This window comes from Panthera onca, chromosome Y (genome assembly GCF_046562875.1).
Source record: "Panthera onca isolate mPanOnc1 chromosome Y, mPanOnc1 haplotype 2, whole genome shotgun sequence".
Classification (NCBI taxonomy): Eukaryota; Metazoa; Chordata; class Mammalia; order Carnivora; family Felidae; genus Panthera; species Panthera onca.
The window spans coordinates 24757243-24784996 of NC_138358.1; the positions used below are offsets into that span (position 1 = coordinate 24757243).

Below are 27754 nucleotides of genomic sequence, written 5' to 3' on the forward strand. Positions count from 1 at the left end.
TCTTCTGGCACATTCTTCTCTTGGTTATTTTATGCTTCATTGCTTTAGACTTATTTACATGCTTTTCTTCCATGCAAATTATATACTGCTTTAGGGGTGAATGGCTGACACATTTTCCTTCATCTTGGAGACTAGATGAATACATTGCATATAGGAAACACTAATCCTTGTTTGTTGATTTAGCAGATGTTAATTTGACCGGGTTGGATTGTACAGAATGCTGACTGCTTTGTTTTAACCATGGGTTCTATTTATTTAATGTAATGTAATTATGGGTTCTGTTCCTTGATTATTGGACATGTGTGAAAATTTGAATTTTATACCAACCTTTTGTGCTTCAGAATTTATTGTAATTGCTAGTTAGGTAATATAACTTCCTTTGCTGGTAATGTATATAAGTTAATATAATTTCTTTTTACGAAAGTGTTTGGTTAAATGTAAGGTATGGAAATTTGTGCTAACCTGTCCAGATGGAGGTTCACCAAAGCAGTAGCAATAATTTCCCTCTCTGTTACTACTTTGGCTCGTGGGAGTTGGGTCCCTTCGTCTGTGGTATGAAATACTGAGTCTTATTGGTTATGATTTCATAAGTACCTTGGAATTTGTAACACCTAGGGCATTTTGGAGCTGAATCCTTTCCGAGATCATAGTAATTCAGTAATCTTACAGATTTGTGAAGTACTTTTCAGTTTCCAAATCCCTTTCACATATATTATCCTGTGAAGCACTTGTAGCAGGTGGCGTGAACAGCACAGTGTTCTGTAATGGAAGTAACATTCCTTTGAGTGTGCCAGAGCAGGGGTCCGGCTTCCAGTTCCGGAAGTTTCCACCACAGTCACTTCCTTTCTTTACTCAACCTCTCTAAACTGCAGTTTCCTCTCTGTAAAATCTACGAATAATAGTACCGCATTGTATGTACCTCCACAGATCTGTTGTGATGAGGTGCCACTAAACAATTTCAGAAGTGCTTTATAAATCGGTAAAGGGTTCTGGCGCTCTTTGACGTTCAGTAAAATTTCGGACAACAGGAACAACTGTACTCTCCTGGTGGAGTTAGCGCGTGGAGACCGAATATGTGATTTTCCCACAGCTGCAGGTTAGACACATGGCAGAGATGGGGCTCACACCCGGGCTTTCTGGGCCCCTGTTCTGCGCCGGCTGCATTTCCGTGGTGCACGGGATGTTCCTGAGAATCTGTTCTGGTGTTTGTGTGCTTGGTCCCACATGCCTTGCGAACGAGGCTTGTACACAGCCAGCAGACACAGCCCTCCTGAAGAGTTTATAGTCAATTGGAGACAGTGTGACTTTAGTACAACTCATAGCCAACATGAAAAACTTAAAATGTGAGAGGTCTTGGGGAATGCTTGAGTTGCAGACGGGGAATCCATGTGTGCTGTGTATGTAGCAGTGGTCAAAAGCAGGTGGTTTGAAAGAGCTGTTGGTCAGAGTGGACAAGGACAGAACAGACTCTCTTTAAGGAAGAAATATAGTAACTCAGTGGAAGTTGAGGGGTCTTGCTTTTGGGGAACAGAAAAGAGACCAGCTTCATGGCAAAGCAAGTCATAGGAGGCTGAAGAAGTTGGTTAGGCAGGATTTGCTGGTTGACCAGATGTTCTGTATGTAAATCTATATATTTGGGGCTTAATTGGATAATTACTGTCTAATTTTGTCAGAGAACTCACATTATCAAAACCATGTCTTAGAAGGATGGATGTGACCAAAACATGTAGAATTGTGGCATAATTAGAGGTGACGGTTCTGAGTTAACCTTTCCTCCTCTATCCTGGGCCACTTGTTTCTCAGGATCAACTGTTATTATGACTAATCCACTGCATTTCCGTTGCTTTTTTTTTTTTTTTTTTTTTTAATTTCTCAACCTCAGCACTATTGAATTTGGAGCTAATTTTTTTTTTGTCACTTTTTGGGGGGTGGTGAGGTGGGTACTATCTTGTGTGTTGTATGATATTTAAGCAGCATCCCTGGCCTCTGCTTGCTGGAAGGAATTGTTACTTGTTCTCACTTGTTACAAACAAAACCATCTACGTATATCACTAAACATTCCCTGGAAGGGCAAAATTACTCCCATTTCAAAACCACTTAGAGCAATTAAAATAATGTATCTAATATTTTATGCTGTAAGTAAATAGCAATAAAATTACCTACACAGCGCTGTGCAATACATTTAGAAGTCGTAAAGGTTTACATAGAGTAAGTATCCTGGCATCTCTGAAGTTTCACATGCTGGGCAGCTCTGGCCGAGAACTAGAAGGCAGTGAATAGCACTGTGTCCTAGTCATTGGGCGAGATCTCCACTTTACGATTCTTTTTAATCGTAACTTATTCCTCCTTCACTCTCACTCATTATCTGCTTGGTCTCTGGGCATCTTTGAGTGTCCCAGCTCCAGGAACTGCTTATGAAAACATTTTAACTCATCAATAAGTTTGCTTAACAGATGTTTATTGAGCTGGTACTATACATGAAGAATCTTGTAGTAAATGTCACAAGGTTTCAGTGCTCAGTGCTTACATTTTAGTAGAATATCGTATGTACAGGTTTTGTATTACTCTATGTCAAAATATAAATGTAATACAGAATTATCACCTAAGGAAGTGATATTGTAACTGTGTCTTTCTACATCAAGTGAAAAATAATTGATGCCTAAATTCCAGATGATGATCTATGTGATTAGCTCTGTCAGCTGATTGTTTAAAAATTTTCTCTGAATTTTGAAGTTTTTCTTTCCTTGCGTGAAGCAGTAACGTGGGAAGGAATAATTTCATAGAGTTGATCATCCTAAGGTGTGAAAGCTTAAAACACTTGCTAAAATAGTAACTTGTTGTTGTTGTTGTTTCTTTGTCATTTGATCAGGGCACTTACAGTTGTCATATGTAGTAAATTCCAAAGCAATCGGCTGCTTGTAGTAACCTTTTTCTCATGGAAATGAGATTTCAGTCTGCCTTCTTTGACAAACCTTTTTTTTGTTTTGTTTTGTTTTTAATCTGGAGAAACAGGATGCTTTTTCTTGTTTGAAGTGTGCGAGAAATGGTTGGGCTTTTGTCCTCCCCCTCTCTGGCTTTTATTGCAATCATTCTACCTGGCTAAGAGCACTCTAAAGAAATAGAGCTTTGGCAGACCTATCCTGCAAAGATTTACTCTGATTTCTATATCCAGGCTTTTCTTGTCAGATAGCTTTCACAGAGGATTATTAAAAGAAAATGTTGGTTGGCATGAATAACATTTCGTGATATATCTTTAGACACTGATGACTACTGGTTATTGGAAATAAGGCAAAGCCTGCAATTAAAATAGAACTTTAAATGAATTGCACATACTGATGCTGCACTTGGCAGATAGATTTCAGATTAACAAGAAGACAAGTGCGTTATGTATTGCTTCCATTAGCATTTCACAAGTAGGCCTGTGTTTGGAAATGATATTTCTTTCGTATAAGGTATTTGTTCCACAGTCTGTCAGGAATTGGGTTATGTGGAATTGTGGAGGTTTCAAAGGATTGAAACTTAAAAACACTTTTTTTTAATGTTTGTTTATTTTTGAGAGTGAGAGAGACAGAGTATGAGTGGGGGGAGGGGGCAGAGAGAGGGAGGGAGACACAGAATCTGAAACAGACCCTAGGCTCCCAGCTGTCAGCACAGAGCCCGACGCGGGGCTTGAACCCATGAACTGTGAGATCATGACCTGAGCCGAAGTCGGACACTCAACCGCCTGAGCCACCCAGGCACCCCGAGGATTGAAACTTTTTAATGCACTGATGTCTGTAGTTGTGACAATGCAGCTAAGCACGTATGTAGTATCGTGTTTTCACAATTTACATGTTTGGTAATGATCCAAAGCTAGAATGACATAATTTTGAGACATCGTTAGCCACATTGCATCGAGCAGTTTTATGTGGAACGAATGTTCTATGTTTCCTGAATGAAGTGACAAAGACTTCATTTGTAAGTATAGCTGAACTTGTCTCTCTGAAAAATCCCTAGACCTTATGGAGTGGTCCTCAAACATGATGGGGCGTGTCTTCAACTGAACAACATCTCAAGGTATCCTCAAGAGTGCCATTTATTATCCCCAAATGGTCTTGAGAAGGAAATAGGTCTAGATATACTTAGTAAATGACTACTAAACTTTGTGGCTAGGAATCAATGCCTAAAAACATACAGAGAGCTCTGAGGATAAGGAAGTGGACTTACCTTCAGGAAACAAGACTGACTCTTTAAGGAACTCGTAAAATATGTTGGGTAGACAAGTTTTTAAACAATTTCATTGCTGTTAGAAACCGGTGTTCTTTTAGAACTGTTATATCGGCAAAACCTGTGATTTGCTCTAATATGCTTGGGAGGGGTGAACACCAGTGAACTGGGGACAAATCCGTGCAGGCCTTAGAGAAGTATCATGAAAGAGCTCAAGTTTTAAAAAATAAAATACGGGCGTTTGTGGGGCTCAGTCCGTTGAGTGTCTGACTTTTGATTTCGGTTCAGGTCATGATCCCAGGGCCGTGGGATGGAGCCTCATGTCAGACTCTGTGTGTGGAGCCTGCTTGGGACTGTTTCTGTCTCCCTCTCTCTCTGCCCCACCCCCCCATGCTTGCAGGGTCTGTCTCTCTAAAGTAAATAAAAAATTAGGGGCGCCTGGGTGGCTCAGTTGCTTAAGCGACCAACTTTGGCCCAGGTCATGATCTTGCAGTTTGTGAGTTCGAGCCCCATATTGGGCTCTGTGCTGACAGCTCAGAGCCTGGAGCCTACTTCAGATTCTGTGTCTCCCCCTCTCTCTACCCCTCCCCTGCTCACACTCTGTGTCTCTCTGTCTCTTAATAATAAATAAACATTAAAAAAATAAAGTAAAAAAAATTAAGATTGAGATAACTGAAAAATGAATTGTTCCTATGCAACACTAAAGAATATAAAATATAAAATAATCTTACAAGAAATAGGTTTTTCTTAAAAAATAAAACAAGAGACATTGTGAACTCTTTTTTCCATCGAATCCTGTAGCCGTTCTTTTTGCTCCCCTAGCTTTATTGAGATTTGATTCACAGCGTTGTAGAAGTTTAAGTTGTACAATGTGCTGATTTTTTTTAACTTTTTTTAATGTTTATTTATTATTGAGTGACAGAGAGACACAGAGCGTGAGCAGGGGAGGGGTAGAGAGGGGGGAGACATAGAATTTGAAGTAGGCTCCAGGCTCTGAGCTGTCAGCACAGAGCCCAATGTGGGGCTCGAACTCACAAACTGCGAGATCATGACCTGGGCCGAAGTCGGACGCTCAACCAACTGAGCTACCCAGGCGCCCCACAATGTGCTGATTTGATACAGGTATCTCTTGAGAAAGGTGTACCACAATAAGGCAGTTCTTTTTAAAGTTTAGTAAACTTCAGAATTTCCCGGGAGAATTTGTTACAAGGGATTTCTGGGTCCCCATCCCAGAGATTCTGACTCTAAGCCTAGGGGCAGAGGCTGTGAATTTGCATTTCTGATGAACTACAAGATGAAGTTCATGTTATCCGCCAGTGATGACAGTTTGAGCACTTTTATCATGACAGATTGATAGTTGACACATGGACAGCACTTTGTTTTCATATGTATATATATTTTTTGATGAAAAGAAAAAGACAATGGATACCTGAAGATTAAGTGTCACCATAGAGTCTTCGGTCTAACGGTATTTATGTATGTATGTATGTGTGTATGTATGTATGTATGTATGTATGTATGTATGTTTATTTTTGATAGAGAGTGACAGAGAGCAAGTGGGTGAGGGGCAGGGAGAGACGGGGACAGAGGATCTGTGGAGGCTGTGTGTGGTCAGCACCGAGCTCGATGTGGGGCTCAAACTCATGAACCCTGAGATCATGACCTGTGCCTAAATCAAGAGGCGGACACTTATCGGACTGAACCACCCAGGTGCTGCCAAACTAGATCTTTATTTTAAAAACAGAGGGGGAGGGGTGCCTGGGTGGCGCCGTCGGTTAAGCGTCCGACTTCAGCCAGGTCACGATCTCGCGGTCCGTGAGTTCGAGCCCCGCGTCAGGCTCTGGGCTGATGGCTCGGAGCCTGGAGCCTGTTTCCGATTCTGTGTCTCCCTCTCTCTCTGCCCCTCCCCCGTTCATGCTCTGTCTCTCTCTGTCCCAAAAATAAATAAAAAAAAAAAGGTTGAAAAAAAAAAAATTTTAAAAAAATAAAAAATAAAAAAAAAAAAAAATAAAAACAGAGGGGGAGGTGACTACCAAGGACAGTGAAAAAACACTTTCAGTATGTATCCTGAGTTCTCGAGTATGCGTATCTGGAATTTAACTGAGAATTTTGACCTTAATTGAAAACTTTGTCAATAATGAAATAATGATCATAGATAAAATAATAAGGACCTTATGGGTGCCAGGATATTTAGATGACTGACATTTATTTTATTTTATTTTATTTTTAACTTTTTAATGCTTATTTATTTATTTATTTTTAATAATTTTATTTATTTTTTTTAACGTTTATTTATTTTTGAGACAGAGAGAGACAGAGCATGAACGGGGTAGGGGCAGAGAGAGAGGGAGACACAGAATCGGAAGCAGGCTCCAGGCTCCAAGCCATCAGCCCAGAGCCCAAGGTGGGGCTCGAACTCACAGACCGCGAGATCGAGACCTGAGTCGAAGTTGGACATTTAACCAACTGAGCCACCCAGGCGCCCCTTAATGTTTATTTTTGAAGGAGAGAGAGACAGTGTGAGCGGGGGAGGAGCAGAGAGAGAGAGAGAGAGACAGAATCGGAAGCAGGCTCCAGGCTCTGAGCTGTCAGCATAGAGGCCGACGTGGGGGCTCAAACTCACAGACCACAAGATCGAAACCTGAGTTGAAGTCGGCCGTTTAACCAACTGAGCCACCCAGGCGCCCCTTAATGTTTATTTTTGAAGGAGAGAGAGAGAATGTGAGCGGGGGAGGAGCAGAGAGAGAGAGAGAGAGACAGAATCGGAAGCAGGTTCCAGGCTCTGAGCTGTCAGCACAGAGGCTGACGTGGGGCTCGAACTCACAGACCGTGAGATCATGACCTGAGCCAAAGTCGGACGCTCAACCGACTGAGCCAACCAGGCACCCCTAGATGACTGACATTTAGCTACATGACTGTTAATTTTTTTGAGAGTTAGAGAACACGTGTGAACGTGTGAGCCAGTGGAAGGGCAGAGGGACAGGGAGAGACAGAGAATCCCAAGCAGGCGCAATGCCCAGCACAGAGCCCACTGCGGGGCTTAATCTCTAGCCCCTGAGATCGTGACCTGAGCCGAAATCAAGAGTCAGACACTCGACTAACTAAGCCACCTAGGCTGTTAATTTTTACTAATTAAAACTTGCTTTAAAACATAAAGTTGAGAATCAAATCTCCACTGTATTAATGTAACATTTTAATTTCAACCATGAGGACTGGGTGTTATCTCTTATGTATTACTATATGTTATATAGAGTGTATATAGTACTATATATTATTTATAGTACTGTATTTTATGTGGTATATGTAGTGTATATATAGCGCTGCAGTATACATAAATGTGTGTGTGTGTGTGTGTGTGTGTGTGAGTATAGATAGATAGATCCATGGTATAGTATATATAAGGTATGTAGTATACATGTAATATATATAGTACTATAACTTATATATTATACTAGTGTTATATATAGTAGTAAACTATATTATACATGTATATATACTTTATCCCATAATCTTTATTGTTACTTATATAAATATGTATACATTTCATATATATACTATTATACGTGCTGTACATTATTATTAATATTTATTATGATGGCTGTTATTGAACAATGGAGCCTAGCCATCACCTCTGATGTCTTTAAATATATATATGGTGACAGATTTTATACATATATTCAGGCTTTATTCTGGATTCTGAATAGTTTTTTAATATTTTTAGGTTGAATTTATATATTCTTTATTTCATAAGTCTTTATGTTACGGTGTATTCAATGCATTTTGGCAGAGTAATTAAACTGGATACGTGTTCATACTGGTGGAACCATTGAGCTGAAGGCATTAGTTAACAAGTACCTATTACATATATTTAACACACTGAAACTTCACCCAGTCACCTGCGGAAGAATATATAGAAATAGAGAAAAAAGGGGTGCCTGGGTGGCTCGGTCGGTTAAGCGTCCGACTTTGGCTCAGGTCATGATCTCCCAGTCCGTGAGTTTGAGCCCCGCGTCGGGCTCTGTGCTGACTGCTCAGAGCCTGGAGCCTGTTTCGGATTCTGTGTTTCCCTCTGTCTCTGCCCCATGTTGCCGGTTGAAAACAAGTCCATGGTAGAGTTTATGAAAAAACAAAATTCATCTGTGACAACAACCTGTAGAAAACATTTCTTCTGTCCTTTTTTTAAAGACTTCGTTTTTAAGGGATGTCTCCATCCAACGTGGGACTCGGACTCACAGCCCCGAGATCAAGAGCTGTGCGCCCCACTGACCAAGCCAGACAGGAGCCCCTAGAGAACCTTTCTTACTGAATACAAATACTTGTCATCTAAATAGTGTTGTGCCTGGTGGTGGGCACCACTACCTTCCCTACATGGCACCTGCAGACGTGGCAACTTTTCTCCGGTTGTGTTGGTTCCTGTTCTGTAGGGATGGCCCTGCTCATACAACGTTGATGTGATCCACCGGGGAGCTGGCTTTGCTAAACAAAGCAGATGAGCAGACACGGAAAAGTGAGGCACATGGGGTTTCTTCCTTTGGCCTTGTTCCTGTCCATTTGTTTATTGACTCTTCTTGTTGCTCTCTCCCAGTGTCTGGAGCCGTGCAAGGACACCTGGGACCTACAGAAGGAGCAGTGCCACAGCCTCTGCGAGGTAAGACCACGCCCGTGTCCATCAGGGGAACCGTAGCACGTGGTGTAAATCTCCACGGGGATCACTGGTATGGAAGGGCACCCGCCTTCTTCTGCAGGTTGGGGAGATCAGTTTACTTCGGCAATGTGTGTGTGTGTTTCTGTGTGTGTTTCCGTGTGCGTGTGTCTGTGTGTGTGTGTGTTTCTGTGTGTGTGTGTGTGTATGTTCACGTAAAAAAGAAAAACATTATTGAGATTTCTTAAAACCTAGCGACCCCCTGCTTCCATTATTGGTTAATCAGACACACAAGAATAGCTTTTACTACATATGCTTCGAGACTAGAAACTTTTTAAAAGAATTTTTTTTCAAATGTTTATTTTTGAGAGAGACAGAGACAGAATGGAAGCAGGGGAAGGGCAGAGAGAGAGGGAGACACAACATCTGAAGCAGGCTCCAGGCTTTGAATTGTCAACACAGAGCCCAATGTGGGGCTCTAACCCATGAACTGTAAGATCATGACCTGAGCTGAAGTCAGACGCTTAACTGACTGAGCCCCCCAGGCGCCCCAGGAGACTAGAACCTTCTTAAAGGTATAAACTAAGGCTGCCCTCATGGGCTATTCTGCAAGTAACTGTCAGCATGATGTTGAAGTTTACCTGCTGGTGGGAGAAGACACCCATTTTATATGTAGTGTGGTGCTCAACATTTCCACATCATTGTTCACCCCCTATCCTGGGTGGAAGGCTTAGCTACTTTTAACTGTATGGGAGGTATCTTACTTGCCCTGTGCTCTCAGGTAGGTCATGAAGGGTGTTATTGTCCTGGAAATTTCCTGTCTAAACTCATCAGTCATGCTCCAGAGGGGACAGCTGCTCTACTGGGCTGTCTCCTTCAGAGCAAACCAGGGGTCTGACCCAGCCTAGGATGTGCTCAGACACAGCCAGGAGGAAGGGGAGTCGGGCTGAGTGCATGGTGGCCTCTTGAAGAAAGGAGAATGGGGCTGTGCAGAGCAGTGGTTGGGGAGTCTACTGTGGCAATCCAAGAAGCTCTGTAGGGAGCTGTGGGGAGCCATCCAGAAGACACGCCCCACGGCATCAGAGTGACATGATGTTACCGGGCTTCTCTGAACGGAACTGGAGGCTGATAGGGAGCTCTTCTGAGCTCCTCCAGAGAGACCTAGCGTTCCAGCCTTCCCCCGCGTGAGGTGTTCGTGTGGTCCCGTTGCCTGTGTGTCCCCTTGGATGGCGTGCAGATTCTATTCTGAGAATATGAATGTGGAGTTGGGCTAATAAGAGCTCCATCAATTTTATGGGGGATAAAGTTTCTCCACAGTCCCCTGATATCCTTGGCCTTCCCAGTAAACGTGGAGATAAGAGAAGGCCCATAGCAAGTCCATGAGAGTCATATGTGGAAGCACTGGGAGGCTGGGGCTCATCAAGTCGGATGGCTCCCCAACTCTAGGTAGAAAGACCAAGTCTGACACTTTTCCCTGTGTCCAGGTGCAGCTGGGGCTGGGCATGCCTCAGACAACTATGAAGAGTGGTGGTGTAATTGGGTTCTCCCAGGAGAGCATTCGGCATTATTTGGGAAAAGCGGAATGGAAGTTTCTCAATTACGAACATGATCAATATGAGGTCTTCCTAATCTCGCTTTGGTTTTGCTCCAAAAGTCGTACTCCGCATTTTGTGACTGCTTGGAATATTGGCGGTTTGCAAACTCTTACGGACTGACGTCTGTGTTGCCAGAAGCACTTCAGACCCGAGGATTGCTGTCAACGAAGTCTTTGGAAGCATTTTGTAATCGCAAACATGAAAATGCCTGAATAATACATACAATTGGCAGATACGCAAAGTTTTTTTAGCCAGTTGCTCTGTAAGGACACTCACAGCGAAGCTAATGATGTAGTGTTACATCGGATGGAAGAAGAAGCTTCATATGTCTTTGTCACCAGCCCTTTTCTGGATGGTGGGGATGCTCCAGAGTAGCGTAAATCATGGTTTCTGTCCTCCATCAAGGGAGCTGACATATTACCCATCCGTTTTCCCAAAACATTTTGGCTTCTTCAGGGATTCAGGCCAGACTTCTCCAGAAAACATATGCTGACCTGGCATTCAATTTAATGTATCTCTTATTAGTTATCTACTGGTACCTAACAAATTACCCCCAAGCTTAGTGGCTTAAAACAACACCCATTTATTATCTCACAGTTTCTGTGGGTCAGGAGTTTGGACACGACTCAAATGCATTCTTTGCCTCCGGGCCCCACAAAGGCTGTAACCACGGTGTTCGCCGCATTCCATTCTTGTGTGGGGGCTCGACCGCTTCTGCTAACACTCTGCTAACAGGCTCATTGCACTTGTTGGCAGAATCCATTTCCTTATGGTTAGAGGACTGAGGTCCCGTTTTCTCAATGGCTGTTGGCCGGGGTCCACTCTTAGCACTTGCAAGTAGCCTACAGGTCCCTCACGTGTGCCCCCCCGCCCCAGGCAGGTCACAACATGGCTGTTCTCTAGCAGGAGAAGCCTGATCTCCAGTCTGCTGAAACCAAGTCTCATATAACACAGCATATTCTCAGGAGTGACATCCATTCCACTTTTCTGTATTCTACTGGTTAGAAGCGAGTCAGCAGCCCTTCACCCCCAAACACACACACACACACACACACACACACACACACACACACACACATGCAGACATCAGGAGAGGTTGTGACTCTGTGGGGCTCACTCTAAGGTGTATCTACTCCAAGAAGCAAATAAACTGAAATGGTTCAGGCCCCTCGAAGCATAGAACAGAGAAGAGTCATCAGGAATAAAACAAAGGTCATGAGCTGAGGCAGTGTCTTGTATGTTCCCTAACACACACACCTACTTATATTTTGTATTTTGTGCTTTGCATAAACCATACATCCACAGGAGTTAAAATATGCTGTTGTAGGATCTTGGGGAACAAGATGTAGCACGCTATTTGCTTCATAAACACATTACCCCCTACTATCCGTGACTCTGGGTTGACACTGTTACTTCCGACATCCGAGAAGGAAGATAGAACTGAAGGTCATCTGAAACCTCTGTCCCTGGAAACTCCTAATGTGACAGCACGCTTCTGTAATAACCGTTCCCTCTGAAGCAATCATGAGGCCTTCTGAACCAAATGCAGTTTGTTAAAATGGGACTCCTGTACAAATGGTGATTCCTAGTCTGGCAGGAGAGGTTAATTGAAACTCAAGAGGCGGGAAAGATAGGGACCGGTTAATGTGAGCCCTCTGTGGGCGCGCCTCATCCCACAGTCAAATAACTCGAGCCTCGCTGTTCGATTTCAGTTCCGTTGGTCACTTGTACAGCTCTGTATATGTTTCCTTTCTCTTTTGCAGTATGGCTGACTGTTATGTTGAGGTAGACTGAATCTTGACGGACTGACCTCTGTTGTGGCATTTTGGAGGCTACTCACTCACTGAGGCAGACCTCACTACTCACTCACTCAGTGAGGCACACCTGACACAATGCTGCCTTCCTCTCGGTTATCAGCGACTTACTAAGAGTGCATACAGGCTGCCTGTTTTCATGACCTAAACTTTCCTAAACGTTGAGACCCAAAAGGACTCTAGATTCTTCTACAGGTGGAACAGCTAAACTGTTAGATATGTTTGACCCACTGTGTTTATTTGTAAGACAATTTCAGCTTTATTTGTCTTCTAAGGCACAGGTTTGCAAACCATGGTCCCCGGAGCAAAACTGGGCTGCCTCCCGTTTTTATAAGGAAAGTATTATAGGAGCGTGGCCACACCGGGTTGTGTATAGACTGTCTGGGGCAGCTCCCGTGTTACAGCAGGAGAGCTGAGTGGTCCATGAAGTCGGGGCTATTTCCTGTGTGGCCCTTGACAGAAAAAGGTTTCAAACTCCTGCCTCAAGAAAAAAGAGCAGCGGTCCTAACTATATCACAAAACCTGCCCAACTATTCAGAATGTTGTTACTTCCTAATCTGTGTCACCAGCACCCTTTTCTAAACAAAGCATGATTGTTTTTTGTGTTTTAGTCCTAAAATAAATTTTCCTACCTGGAAGAGACTTTTGAAGGCATGTTAATACACCTAGAATTGGTTTGTGGCTTCTTCACATCCTGATCTCTTGAACTTCTCATTTGATTTTCTATACAATTCTACTTTTTGGGCTTCTGTCAGAGTTAAAAATGCTTTTCTTTAAATGAAGAGGTTAAATGTGTTAGAGCAAGCATCTTTTAGGATTCCTTCTATGGATCACATGGGATAATTTTCCCTGTGTCATTTTTTGGAGCATGTTGGGTCATGACAGATACATAGAAAGGTCCTGCTGCATTGTTTTAGTTTATTAATTATTACCTCTATCTTATTATTTTTCAAACTTTAAAAAATAATTTTAAACCATTTTTCTTCCTGATCATAAAATGCACATTTCTTCACATTTAAATGTTTCTTTCTTACAATTGTAGGAGTCTAAATTATTAAGGATTCTTTTTCTTTCATAATGGCACAAAATAATTATGTCCATTACAATTGATGTTGTCTGAGCTTTGGTGAAGCGTGACACATGGTAGTTTGAGTGACCTCCTTACTGGAGGACACGCTTCTCATCTTTAAATCTGACGTTTGTGATTTCACATCCTGGTATGAACTCACTGGGACCTCAACACTGGCAGTTTGAAGTGTGCATTAGGGTCACAGAGAATTGAGGCCTAATCTGCATCAGTGATATGCCAGTGAGAGAGGGATCCAGGGTTTGTAGTAAAGCTGTTCTCGGACCAACCTGGATTCTGATAGATCCAGTTCTCGTCAGTGTGAAAATAGGAATAGGAAGGAGGTTTGCCCTCAACCAGAGATAGGATTGTTGGTTCATTTCTTTGTGTGTTTTGCCTTTCAGAATGTTTTCCAAGCTTATTATATTTGATTTTCATAACCATTCTTGGAAGTTGTGTCTGAATTTTACCAGGTGAACTTGATGGTCAACAGAACTGATGCACAAGGAGGAAAATGGTTTTGTTTGCCCAAGATTGGTTCCATGTTTAGTCGGTAGAGGAACAAGATCTGGAATCCAGGTGGTGGTCCATCTCTGGTCCATTGTGCTCTGCCCCCAGCACCTGCTCCTGACTCTGCTGTATTCCAGCGAACAGAGTAGAGGATAAAGTTGTCCTTCCCCCACCAGGAAATAAAGTAGAGCCTGTTTCTCATGGAAAGTTGTTGGCCCCACCATCTGTCGCTTGAACACGCTTAAACCAGAAGGGAGTTTTGATGATGCAAAATCCTAGTGAAGTAAGGGTACGTCAAGGAACAGGGGGGAAGAACAAGGCCCCTTACTACTTTGGGTGCACTGAGCCATGGAATGTTCCAATACTACTGAAAACACATGTCAGAAACTAAAGCTGTGAAGATTCATCACGCTCCTACAGAGGGTCTCTTGCACTCAAACATGTTACCCTTCCAATGCTCCAAAACCCAGCTGTGCGTCTTAAAATCTCGGGTGCTGGGTAAATGCATGCATTCGGGAATGGAAGCAGTGCCTTCTCCTGTTCTGGAACATCTGTGCAAGAGTTAGGGCTACTGAAGGATGCTGATGAATAGTGGACAAGAACATGGTATCGTATGCCAAGGTGTGTGTGTTCTCAGGATACGATAATGAGCTCAGCTACGTTGGTGGGTGTCAGTGTGGGATTTGTGGAAGTTTCCTTCTGAAAGCTTCACTGTCCTTAGTGAAATCTGCTGCGTGGCCGGGAGTGGTAGGTGAGAGAGGCAGTGGAGCCTGGGGTAACCAGTGAATAGCACATGTTCACAAAGTGCTAATTTTTCTTACCTTATAAATAGTAAAATTTTATTTTTAGGAATGATAAACGTTTACCTCTTATTTTTACAAATGATAAACATTTACCTTTCAAGGTGATACTTATATTTCTGGACTGTGATCTCTGGGCAGTGGGGAAAGTGCAGACTCTGTCCCAGTTTCTTTTCACCTTAGGAATCGCAGGTGTCCTGGGACCGAAACATGGCCAGGCATGCTTATGGCGTTTTACAGTTCTTGTGAGGCTGCCTCTACCAGTCCTCTCTCTTTTTTTTTAATTCTTCAAAAAAATTATTAACATTTATTAATTTTTGAGAGATAGCATGAGCGGGGGAGCGGCAGAGAGAGAGGGAGACACAGAATCCAAAGCAGACTCCAGGCTCTGAGCTGTCAGCGCAGAGCCCAATACAGGGCTGGAACTCACAAACTGTGAAATCATGACCTGAACCAAAGTCAGACACTCAAGCAACTGAGCCACCCAGGTGTCCCGGACCTCTTTTATTTTTAATGGTTATTTATTTTTGAGAGAGAGCAACCAGCAGGGGAGGGGCAGACAGAGAGGGAGAGAGAAGATCCCAAGCAGGTTCTGAGTTGTCAGCACAGGGCCCGACATGGGCCTCAAACCCATGAACCGTGAGATCATGACCTGAGCAGAAGTTGGATGTTCACCTGACTGAGCCACCCAGGAGTCCCTACCGGTCCTCTTATAACAGAAGCTATCCTCATTATGTCACATTTTATAGTCCTGAAAAATGAGAAAATCAATAATATTGAGTGACTTTTTAGGGTTTTTCAGTAGTTTATTCGCTTGATGGGACATATTCTCCATGGAATGTAGGCTGTTTCACCCCCAGTTAAAAAAAATTGAAATGAAAAAAATTTTCATTGAATTTTTATGTTTATTTGTTTATTTATTTGAGAGAGAGAAGGAGAGAGAGTATGCATGCACATTGCAGGAAGAGCAGAAGCGGGGGTGGGGGGTGGGGGGTGGGGGGAGAATCTTAAGCAGATTCCACACTCAGCACACAGCCCTGAGCCACTCAGGCGCTCAGTTTTCATTGAATTTTTTTCTAACATTATTTATATTGAGACAGAGTGCAGCTGGGGAAGGGGCAGAGAGAGGGAGAGAGAGAATGTGAGGCAGGCTCTGTGCTGTCAGCACAGAGCCCAACACGGGGTTCAAATTCACAAACCATGTGATCATGGCCAGAGCCGAAATCAAGAGCTGTTGGATGGACATTCAACCAACTAAGCCACGCAGGCACCCAGTTTTCACTGAATTTTTGTATGACGCTGGGGAATACGGAATTATATGCGGTTCGCTTGGAGGAGAATTGATGAGTTTTGAAATTTTACAAGAAGTGGAGACTGGCAATTATTCTGAGTGATTTAAAGACCTAGCTCACCTGGAAAGAGGGACAAGGCAGGTGGGAAGCATTAAGGGCATATAGCATGGAAACTGCAAGAGCATCAAATCTGAGTAAAAAATAAAAGATGCATGTAAAACATTTAACCAGGGTCTGAACATGAGAAACACTGAATAAAGATTAGCCATTTTTACTCCAAAGGGTTGGGCATGGTTAATACTTGTGAATTCTGCGATAGGTCAGTAAGGTACAGACTTAAAAGGGATTTTGTCATCATGAGGTGACTAGAACCCTGTCAGAGGGTTTCTGTGGAGTGGTGGTTGTCCATCCATAGAACTCTGGGTTGTAGAATAAAAAGTACAGGAGGAAATGTCGACCAAATCCACACAACTGTCTGTGTCCATTTGTTCAGAGTGTCTGTGTGGGAGGAGGGGAGGGGAGGGGCTGTGGCCAGGAACCTTCAGTTTAAGGATGTGATTTTTGTGTACCTTTCCTTTGGGAAGATTTGAATACATTCGTATGCTGGGGGAAACGAGTCTTCTCAGGGGTGTGAGGTTGCAGGTGCTCTGGGTAAAAAGCCCAGGGTTCTGGAATGAGAAACCAGGAAGGACGTGGAGAGACACTCACATCCGCAGATGCCTCCTGCAGCTTCTAGAATGGTCCAGAATGGCGCCTTTCACACTCCCTTGTGCACACAGATCACCTGGGCATCTTTTAGACGTGCTAGTTCTGATTCGGGAGGTGCATGCTGTGGGCACCCAGAGTCTGCATTTCCATTAGGCGGCACTGAGCTGAGCCCGTGGAAGCAGGGGCTTTTCCTACGCAGGAGAATGCGCGTGTCCCGCTTGGATACTGGGGTGCCCTGTCAAGGGCTCGCTCGGAGTTGTGCGCTGATTGTCTGAAGTCTTTTGTGTTTTCTTCTGTGATATTCTGTAGACAGAGCAGATGCAAATTGCTGATAAGGACTGAAAAGAAACCAACAAAAAATGGTTTTTAACAGGGGAAACCCCTACTTTTTTATCTCTCAAAATGCGGAATTTTAGTTGCTTGTTTGTTTCCATCCTCACATGAAAGGTATAGGTATAGAATTCCAGCTTAACACTTTTTTAAATTAGTAGTTTAAAAATATCTCTTGGGGCGCCTGGGTGGCTCAGTCAGTTAAGCGACCGACTTCGGCTCAGGTCATGATCTCACGGTTAGTGAGTTTGAGGCCTGCCCTGGGCTCTGTGCTGATGGCTCAGAGCCTGGAGCCTGCTTCAGATTCTATGTGTCCCTCTCTCTATGCCCCTCCCTCTGCTTACAGTGTGCCTCTCTCTCTCTCTCAAAAATAAATAAACAGTAAAAAAAAATTTTTTTTAAATCTCTTCGTTTTCTCCGCAAGAGGAAGTTGAGGTAAACCTAAGATGACCATAATTTGACAAATGGGACACGTACTCATTGGAATGACTTCCCTAATGCATGTTTCTGATGTTCTCCTAATTTATATTATTCATGGTCAGGGTCTTTAACTTGCCTGGGAACCAAATTAATTGTAATCCCATCTAATAAATTAGGATGCATGATTGAGTTTCCAGGCAAATTATAATTGCATTTCCAAACATAAATTAGAAACATTTGAATTGAGACTACTTTTTCCTATTTTATGCATACTTAGTATTTATGTTCCTTCTCTGAAAGATGCAACTAGAGATTTTTTTAACAGTGTAATGTTTTTATGGTTTTGTGGAAATTATATATGCACATTAAAAACTTAATGTAACAACTACACAGGAGGGTAAAACCAAAGCATTACTCCAAATTCTACCATCCAGAATATCCATGGTTATCTGTGCAAAAGAGTTACCATAGCAAACCTAAGACCACTCTCTTAGGAATTCCTAATTAGGGGCACCTGGGTGGCTCAGTCGGTTAAGCGCCTGACTTCAGCTCAGGTTACGATCTCAGGGTCTGTGGGTTTGAGCCCTGCATCAGGCTCTGTGCTGACAGCTCAGAGCCTGGGGCCTGCTTCAGATTCTGTGTCTCCCTCTCTCTCTCTGCCCCTCTCCCACTCACCTCTGTCTCTCTCTCTCAAAAATAAATAAACATAAAAAAAAAAAAGAAATTCCTAATTAAAAGATTGGCTCTTGGCTGGCATGTGGGAACTCAGGTTTGGGCTGGGTTCCCCCCATTCCCTAACTGTAAGAGGGGCTCACTGTCCCTAAACTATTAGTACAACAGTATGGTTGTGATGGCCACCAGTTTCTCAAGGGCTGTCTGGGTATTTGGGCCGCAGCCTGGTGACCAGCCTTGTCAAAAATCTGGGCACTGAGTGTCTCCTTAATGTCTCTGGTGACGGCATTTCACATGTGTTACCTGGTTTCCTGTGGACTTCATGCTACACATGTTTTCCCTGTTCTTGCTTTTACTATAATAAATCATAGCCCAGAGTAGGACTATATGCTGAGCCCTATGAGTCTCCCTAGTGAATTAGCAAACCTGGGGTTGTCTGGGGGACCCCAATACATTACCATCAAGCGAACATCTTATCTGGTATCTCAATGCTTGATAGTTTTTTTAATAATAATGCTTGAAGTTTAATACTGTTTGAGCTTAACAGAAGAAAAAGGAATCTTCAAATTTGGGAGAGAAAATGATTATGAAAAGTATTATGAGATCAAAAGCATTATTTAAAAAATTTTATATTGGGGCGCCTGGGTGGCTCAGTCAGTTAAGCGTCCGACTTCGGCTCAGGTCACGATCTCACGGTATGTGAGTTTGAGCCCCGCGTCAGGCTCTGTGCTGACTGCTCAGAGCCTGGAGCCTGTTTCAGATTCTGTGTCTCCCTCTCTCTCTGACCCTCCCCCGTTCATGCTCTGTCTCTCTCTGTCTCGAAAATAAATAAACGTTAAAAAAAAAATTTAAAAAATAAAAAATTTTATATTTGCTTTATTATATACTGATGCGCTAAAATTAAGTTCCACGCAAGTTACTTATATGTTCTTCACACCAGTCTTTGTGCCTCCCAATTTTTCTAATGTTATTATTTCCTAATTGTTAGTTTTATTACATTGAATATTCTTCCTTCACCATAATTCCTGGTTTATTTAATTTTAGTTATATGTTTATGTGGATGATAAAGTGATCAAGACTTTTACACCTATTTCTTTACACTTGGCTTCTAAATTTGATCATATCTTGGGGTGCCCGGCTGGCTCAGTCGGTAGAGAATGTGACTCTTGATCTCAGGGGTTGTGAGTTTGAGCCCCACACTGGCTGTAGAGATTACTTAAAAATAAAATCTTTTATGGGGTGCTTGGGTGGCTCAGGGGGTTAAGCATCTGACTTTGGCTCAGGTCATAATCTCACGGTTCATGAGTCAAGCCCAGTGTTGGGTTCTGTGCTGACAACTCAGAGCCTGGAGCCTGATTCAGATTCTGTGTGTCCCTCTCTCTCTGCTCCTCTCCCACTAGTTCTCTCTCTCTCTCTCTCTCTCTCTCTCTCTCTCTCTCTCTCTCAAAAATAAATAAAAACATTAAAAAAATAAAATCTTTTAAAAATGTGATATCTTTTATTTCTAAAAAGGAGTCCATAGATAGCCATTTTCTTTGAAATTGTTCACAACAAACTTTGCCTACCACTGTACATGAAGTCCAACTTGGATTGCACACGCTTCTCTCACATAATATATAAGTATCTGCATTATTTTCTTTGAGTACTGAGCATTGTACTAGCTCATTTATTCTTGTTTCCTGCTTATCTGTAGAATGGCTGAATTTGGCATTGCATCGATTTGTAACAAAGCCTCACGGGTGCTATGTTCTTTGAGTTTTTTGAGAATGTTTCTGTCACGTGTACATTTGAATAACAGCTTAGCTGATTTTATGTGTGTGTGTATATATATGTATATGTATAGTTTATTTTCTTACTATTATGCAAACATTGCCATATTAGCTTCACACATTAAATTTTGTAGGGAGAAATTGACATGGGGGAAAACCATATTTTCTCCATCGTGATCAATTTGCCCTTTTTACCTGGATGCCTGAAAAGTTACATTTTTATAATTTTTTTCTTCCACATTTTCATTTAAATTCTAGCTAAGTAGCATATAGTGCAGTATTGGTTTCAGGAGTAGAATTCAGTGATTCATCGCTTACATACAACACTCAGTGCTCATCCCAACAAGTGTGTCCTCCTTAATATCCGTCACCCATCTAGCCGATCCCCCCACCCCACCCACCAGCATCCCTCAGTTTGTTCTGTATTGTTAAAAGTCTCTTATGGTTTGCTTCTCTCTCTCTCTGTTTCTGTTTCCGTTCCCGTATATTCCTGTTTTGTTTCCTAAATTCCACATGTGAATGAAATCACATGGTGTTTGTCTTTGACAGACTTATTTCTCTTCGCTCCATCCACATCATTGCAAGTGTCAAGATTTTATTCTTTTTGATGGCTAAGTAATATTCCAGTGTGTGTGTGTGTGTGTGTGTGTGTGTGTGTGTCAATATGACATCTTTTTTATTCATTCATCAGTCAACGGACACTTGGGCTCTTTCCATAGTTTGGCTATTGTTGATAATGCCACAAAATTATATTTTTCTCCTTGAAGTTCAGTAGCACAAACTGTGTCTACGTGTTGCTGATTTTTATCAATATTCCTGGATAAAATTCCTTGTCTTTTGATTTGCATACATATAATTTACATATATACGTGTATATCTATGATTTCCACATATACTTGTTTATCAGAACCTATTTAGAATGTGTTCCCTCTGTGCCTTGACATTTTAAGAGTGTTAGAAGCTCCCAGGTGATCCTCCTAGGAAAGCAAGTTGAGAGCCACTGTCTTTGCTGCCTTCTTAGTTTCCCCTGAGATATGGGATGGTCTGTAGAAAAACACTGTTGCAAGAGTGGCCCACACTCTTACTTGTTTTGTGATTTCAGATAAATTATAATCTCCCTGAGTTTCTGTCTCCTCACGTGTAAAATGGAGATCATAATGGTTATGGGGACTGGGGAAGAATGAGACGAGCAAGCAAAGCCCCTGGGGGACGGATTCTGCCGTCAATGTTGCATGTGTGTATTGGCTGAAGCAGGAAAAAACAAACCCACCCAAGCCCTGGCTTTTCTCAAAGACTGCTATATTTGATACATGACACAGTTCTGTTGAGTTGAATTAAATACCAAGTCCGATGTTCTCTCCATACCTGAGGCCTCATATTTACGTGATTTCTAACATATTAAGATAATTTACTGAATTTGATGTTTTTATGTTCATCATTCCATGATTACTACACAGATTATTTGATTGTACAGTACCTTGCATTTTATACCAAACAAAACAAAGATAATAGTATCTTCCACAAAAGCATCCAAGAACTGGTAACCTAATATTTATTGTTAGTATTTCATTGTATTTTTATCATTTGCCAGGTAAGTTGAGCTTATTCGAATATTGCCCAGATAAGGCACTAAAATACATATTTTAGTTTTTAAGCAGAGAGATGGGATGTAGGAGAGATTTATAAGAAATTTATAAGAATCAACAATATATAATATTCCATAAAATATTAAGGATTTTCACCTAATCCATTGCACCAAGGGTATTTTCATTGACTATAATACTTTGTCTTATTTGACTGCATGATGACACCAGTAGATACTAACTACTCTAGAAAAATACATGATCTTTGAAGAGTATTCCGTTCTTAGTTTTGCGTCGGGTAAGGGCAGAAAAAAGAATGAACAAAAATTAATGAGCATAGTAACCATGATTTTCCCCAATTTTAAATTAGAGCCAATGACTTGGCAAAAGATGTATGATTTGTATGATTTGCAAAATTATTCACGTTTGTAGTTTTAAATTTTTTTGGTTTACTTATTTTGAAGGAGAGAAAGGGAGTGAGTGAGCACACAGCAGGGGAAGGGCAGAGAGACAGGAAGACAATCCCAAACAGGCTTCGTGCCATGGTGCCATCAGCATACAGCCCAATGCAGAGCTCGAACTCACAAATCATGAGATCATGACCTGAGCCGAGATCAAGAGTCGGACGCAACTGTGCCACCCAGGCACCCCTCATATTAATAGTTTTATAAGGAGTTGGAATTACATTAATCTTACAGTGAACAGTTTGTGTTAGTAGCTGGTACAATTTTATAAACAAGTATAACATTTAGCACATCCATCCGTGTTTCCACACATGTTTTCGTTTCCCATGAAGCTGATGGCCATTGTACTCATCATGATGGGGGTAACTTACACCTTCCCTAAATTTTTCACATCTCTCTTGACGAGTCTCCCAGTAATTAACTCGTAATATCACAAGAAATAGTAGGTGCTTATTGGTCAGGAGTATCTTTACTGACACTGAGTGACCTATGTTCGCAGGATTTACAACTGGCCATTAGTGGCCCAATTTACACATTTTCTTTATGTCTAGAATACTAATATTCACACATCATTTTCACTGACTTGCACTCATTTTTGTCTTTATTCCATTCAACTAGTGCATTCTCAATAAGCTATGTTTAAAGGCCTAGTGACAGACCTGCATACAGAGACCATATATTCTCCAATTTACATTCAGACCACTAATAGTTTTTCAACCTAATCCAAGATAATTATCCAAGATAATTGATAGAGAACATTAAAATCTGCCTTTAATAAACAATGGAACCATTGAATCCAAGTCATCTGTAAGATAGTTGTACCAAATCCATGTATTTGTAAGACGAACCCCCAAACTTAGACTTTTTTCTTTCTTATAAGTGCCAACAGGGCAACGTCCCCCCACACAGATTTCAGAACCTAATCTGGCAGTAGCATGTTGGAAACTTGTGATGGTCACACTGTGGAGAAGCAGAGCCAACTTTCTGTCTGTGGCTCTTAAAACATTTTTGTCGGAATAACAGAAGAATTTGGAAATGTTAAACAGTAAACTTGTAGCATGGGAAAAGAAAAGAGACACCAATTACTCCACTGCTATTGAGTACCCATTGGGGTGCATAATAGGGCTTCGTCCTTTGTATGCACCGTCTCATGTAATATTCATAACGTTATTTGTATTACTTCAGGCTCATGTACCCGTCGAGAAAGCTCCAGGGCAAGGATGAACTTTTTTTGTTCACACATTTGTTTCCACGGTTCTCCAAACACTCACATGCACACAAAAAAAATCACAGTTTTGAATCCATACCAAGAAGGAGAAATATTGAATAAATGTACAGAACGCCTCTCACATCAACCGGAAGATCTAAATGAGTCTGCTAATTATCATTGTTCCTGTTACATGACATTCACTGGGAACAAATGTTTCGGACCTGGGAAGGCCACTGTTTTTGTTTATTTGTTTTTAATTCTGCCCCATTTGCTCCATCAGTAAATTGTTAAGATGAGGAGATACTGTCTCTGACCGGGAAGTCTCTCACAGTTCAAGGGTATGGCGGTTGGCGCAGTGATGGTGAGAGTCACGTGAGCAGAGAGCCCACACTTTGTTATCTGAATCTCGAATCATACCCTGTTTTCATATGTGACGACGAAAGAGGCCGATGTGATCGTGCCGTAGCGCAAACTGAGTCATGGTGATATCCCAGTTAGCAAGCCGTAAACACTTGCCAGATTTAATAAAGTTATTTGTACACGGCCATTTCAGCCCATGCAGGCCAACTGACTTGGGTAACCAAATATTTTCTTTCAGTGCATGTAATGTATACGTTGTGTTGAGAGAGAAACTGGCCAGCACTCCATCATTGTTATGGATCCCTTTACATCCTTGATTCCACAGTTAGGGTTGGACTTAAATTTAGGAATTCAAAAGCCAGTGAAGGGAAACACACCTAGCAGCTAACAGAAAAATGAACTGTGAAATTAAGACAGAAAAGCCTTAAGAACTGACGAGGCTTTCAGTGTTATACAGTTAACAAAAAATTAGCTACAAATTTATGGTACTTCTGTATTGAAACCATGGCCTTTCTTGTAGGTTTTACCCGGGAAGTTCTTCAGCTGAGACACTGTTTTGACTAATAATCATTTATTTGACATCCACGATTGTAACTTACACTTTGGGGTTATACCTTTTCTAGCCAATGCTTCCAGTTTTCCCACTTTTGTCAGAGTCTGAACTCTTCCATCATATTTAATGGTCATACAGCATTGACACCTGAAAGTACATTAGTTTTACGCTATCAGAAAGACCACGTGTCTGTGAGAGAGCGCTCGTATCTGATACCACACATGTCCTCACAGTATGCATACATTTCTCGCTCTTAGGTAAATTTTTTTTAATTGTGGTAAAATACACATAATGTAGCGCTTGCCGTCATAACTCATACGCAGATTTTTTTTTTTAATTTTATTTTGAGAGAGAGAAACAGGGAGAGAGAGAGAAGGAGCAAGGGAGGGGCAGAGAGAGAGGGAGAGGAAGAATCCCAAGCAGACCCCATGCCAAGTGCAGAGCCCGACGTAGGGCTCAATTCCATGAACTGTGAGATGGTGACCTGAGCCAAAGTCAAGAGCCGGACGCTTAACCGAGGGAGCCACCCAGGCGCCCCAGGCAGGTTCAGGCACCATCGGGAGAAGGAGAGGAGAAGCAGCATGGAGGACTGCCCTGGGGTTGGAGTTTTCCTGGGTGACTGGGACGCGTCCTGGTGCTGGAGTTACCATGTTTGTGGTTTCCAATGACATTTCAGTCACCATCAACATGAGGAGTAAACTGGCTATAATTAACTCCCTTTTTGGAAGCAAGGTAAAGACGTGGGTGTCGCTAGCTGTGTAGAGGGTCAAACTCGGTCATCAGTGAGGAGCAGTGGTCAGCATGCTGGCAGGTGTTTCCCAGCATGTGGTAGAGACTCGTGTTCAGTCACTGAGAAGCAACTGGTAACACATGGTAGGTCTTACCAGGTGGTGGGCAGCGTTATCAGGAGATGCCCAGATGTTGCCAGGTAGCGGTGAGCCCTATGCAGTCATCGGTGAGGCCAGTGTTGACTCCGCCACCAGAAGTGTTGCTGGGTGCCATTCAGGGGTCCCCAGGTGCTACCAGTCATGAGTCATGGCTAGTCAGCAGTGTGGAACAGCACCTACCACATGCTGTTCACATTGCACCCCGGTTCGTGGTCACCAGTGCCACCACATGTAATTCTGCTGTCGCTGACTCCTATTTGACATCAAATAGTAAACAGAGAACCTTCCTTGGTGGTCTCCTACCTCCAGGAGGAAGGCTCTGAGTGGAGCCCCTCTCTGACACTGCTGTTGGCATTGCTTAGGGCTGACTGAGCACAGCCTCACCAGAGTTCAAGCCCGTGCAGGTGAACGCTTCGTGCACACGGAGGGGACAGTTCCAGACAGTTCCCCTCCTGGCGGGGTGCCTGCGGTTCGCCACGTGTCACTCAGTGCCCCAGTTCTTGGCAGAGGGTGGGTGTGGGAGTGCCATCCCCACTGCCTGGGAGCCTGGCTCACAAAACCTTCTTTAGCAACAACATGGCACCCTTACAAAGGGGATGGATGGAGGGCTGGGACTTTACCTGGCTGGACAGGTGCATTGCAGCTGACAATGGGTTTAGGGGACTGGTTGGGGTTAGGGTAGCTATCTTGGCAACCAGCCATCAAAGCAAAAGGAGCATCACCAAATGCTGTCCTGAACCATTTTTCCTAAGGAAAAAGACACATTTGATAAGTGACCATTTCCACTACTCACACTGTTTCCATAATGCGACTGACTCTCTAAACAAGCCAAGGAATACCTGTTCTCTCTAGTGTTTCATTGATTGTGGGCTCAACTGAAATATCATCAGCCATATGCTATCCAGAACCTGACTGTGTCACAGGTAACAACGATTCACATTCGTTTTCTGCAGAATTTATTGACAATTCCATATTGATAAGAGGTCCCATGTGCACATTAACTCTAGAAGCTGGATATTATTAAAATATGTTCAATTAACTGAGGCTTACACTACTATTTGATAAGCTATCACTAAATGTGTTCACTGATGTGAGGGTTGTAAATGTTCCGTAGGGCTACAGCGAACACATCTTGATTAGTATTGACCGTGCAAAAACTAAATGACTCATTAGAGAATGAAAATATGTGTACAGTGGTCCAAAGAGCCCCTCAAATGGTACTAACATCCTTTATGAATATTTGTAATCAATTATTTGACAACCACATTTAACTCACAATGTAATACTTTGTGAATGTGTGTTTGTATAATTCATGTGTATCTGGAAAGGTAGAATTCAAGGGTTGGGTTCCTTTTAGAAATTAACATACAGTATTATGGGTTTGGGGGGAAAAGAAAACAAATCTATTTATTTTGTAAAACATTCCAGGGAAATTTTGACCAAGTAAGAATTTTTTTACCTTCCTTTCTGATGTTTTGGAAATCAAGCGTCCTGAGTCTGTCATAAGAGAAGTTCTCTTTTAAGGGCACCAGGTTGCCTCTGTCGGTAAGAGCGTGTGACTCTTGACCTTGGGGTTGTAAGTTCTAGACCCACGTCGAGTGCAAAGATGACTTAAGAATTTTACATCTTAAAAATAAGAGAATGGTTCTTCTTGTCTCTTTAGCCTCTGTTCCCCAAGAAGAACTACGAATGCCTGACGAGCTGTGAGTTCCTCAAGTACATCCTAGCGGTGAAGCAGGGGGACTGCCCGGCCCCCGAGAAAGCAAGCGGATTTGCCGCCGCCTGTGTGGAAAGTTGTGAAGCTGACAACGAGTGCTCTGGGGTTAAGAAGTGTTGTTCCAATGGGTGCGGACACACCTGCCAGGTGCCCAAGACGCTGTACAAAGGTAATGAGCAGAGCACCCACTGTGAAGGGACCCTCACAGTGGGGTTGTGTGTGCATGGGGAAGGGTGTCAGTCAAAGATGGCCCCACGGGGGGTGCCCAGGGGGCACAGACGGTTGAGCGCCTGACTCTTGGTTTCGACTCTGGTCATGATCTCACAGTTGGTGAGTTCAAGCCCCACGTCAGGCTCTCTCTGCCCTCCCCCACTCACTCACTCTTTCTCTCAAAAACGAAAACCAAAAACAAAGATGGCACCATTGTAAGAGAAGAAAAATGGTAAGAAAGTGTACTTTGTGCCACAAACATCTGAAAATACCACTGGATCGTATAGATCAGCCACAGCGCACACATTCTGGGGCAGAGCAAATCATCCTTATTACATTTAACATTTCAGGAGGACAACATCACTTCAGGAACTTTCTCGTACTCTTCTCCAGTAAGAATAAATCAATTCGGCTGCCCTGGGTACATTGGAGTAAATGGATTTCAATCCTTGGAAAATGGGCTGGGGGTGGGGCACCCTCGAGAAATGCATAACCAACGCACCAGTATTGTGGATTTCCTGTTGGCATAATCCAAGAACACAAATGTCATTGTGTGGACGGTCACTATTTTGAGTCGTGTCTTGAGAACCAGGGGGAGGAAGAGCTATCTTCCAGAGATGGGGAGTCAGTTCATCAAACCATTTATATATATAAATATTATTATTAATATTATTATTATAAGTAGAGAGAATAATCTTTGATTCTCCTCTCTTTCACACCAACTATTTATTATTTCCAAATATAGGTCAGTTATTTTTAAACCGCATGAAACACTATCGCCAGCAATATGCCCGTTTTGAATTATGTGCTGGCTGGCGAACTATTTTCAGAAGTCCGCTCTTACATCACTCTCATCTCCCAGGACTTATGTCCCTGCCCCGGTCTCCTCTGGCCCACACTGAGAATTACTCCAGTCTGAAACCTGTGTAATCCATCCGGCTTTTCT

The 27754-nt window shown here is 42.5% G+C and overlaps 1 protein-coding gene across 1 annotated transcript in view; it reads left to right on the plus strand.

Annotated features, from left to right (window-relative positions):
• The window catches only part of LOC145714895 (anosmin-1-like), a 182859-nt gene that overhangs the window by 102091 nt on the left and 53014 nt on the right, over positions 1-27754 (plus strand). Inside the window, exons 3-4 of the mRNA XM_081794424.1 lie at positions 8792-8854; positions 26545-26767. Coding sequence (XP_081650550.1) covers positions 8792-8854; positions 26545-26767 — 286 coding nt within the window. The remainder of the gene's footprint in view (positions 1-8791; positions 8855-26544; positions 26768-27754) is intronic.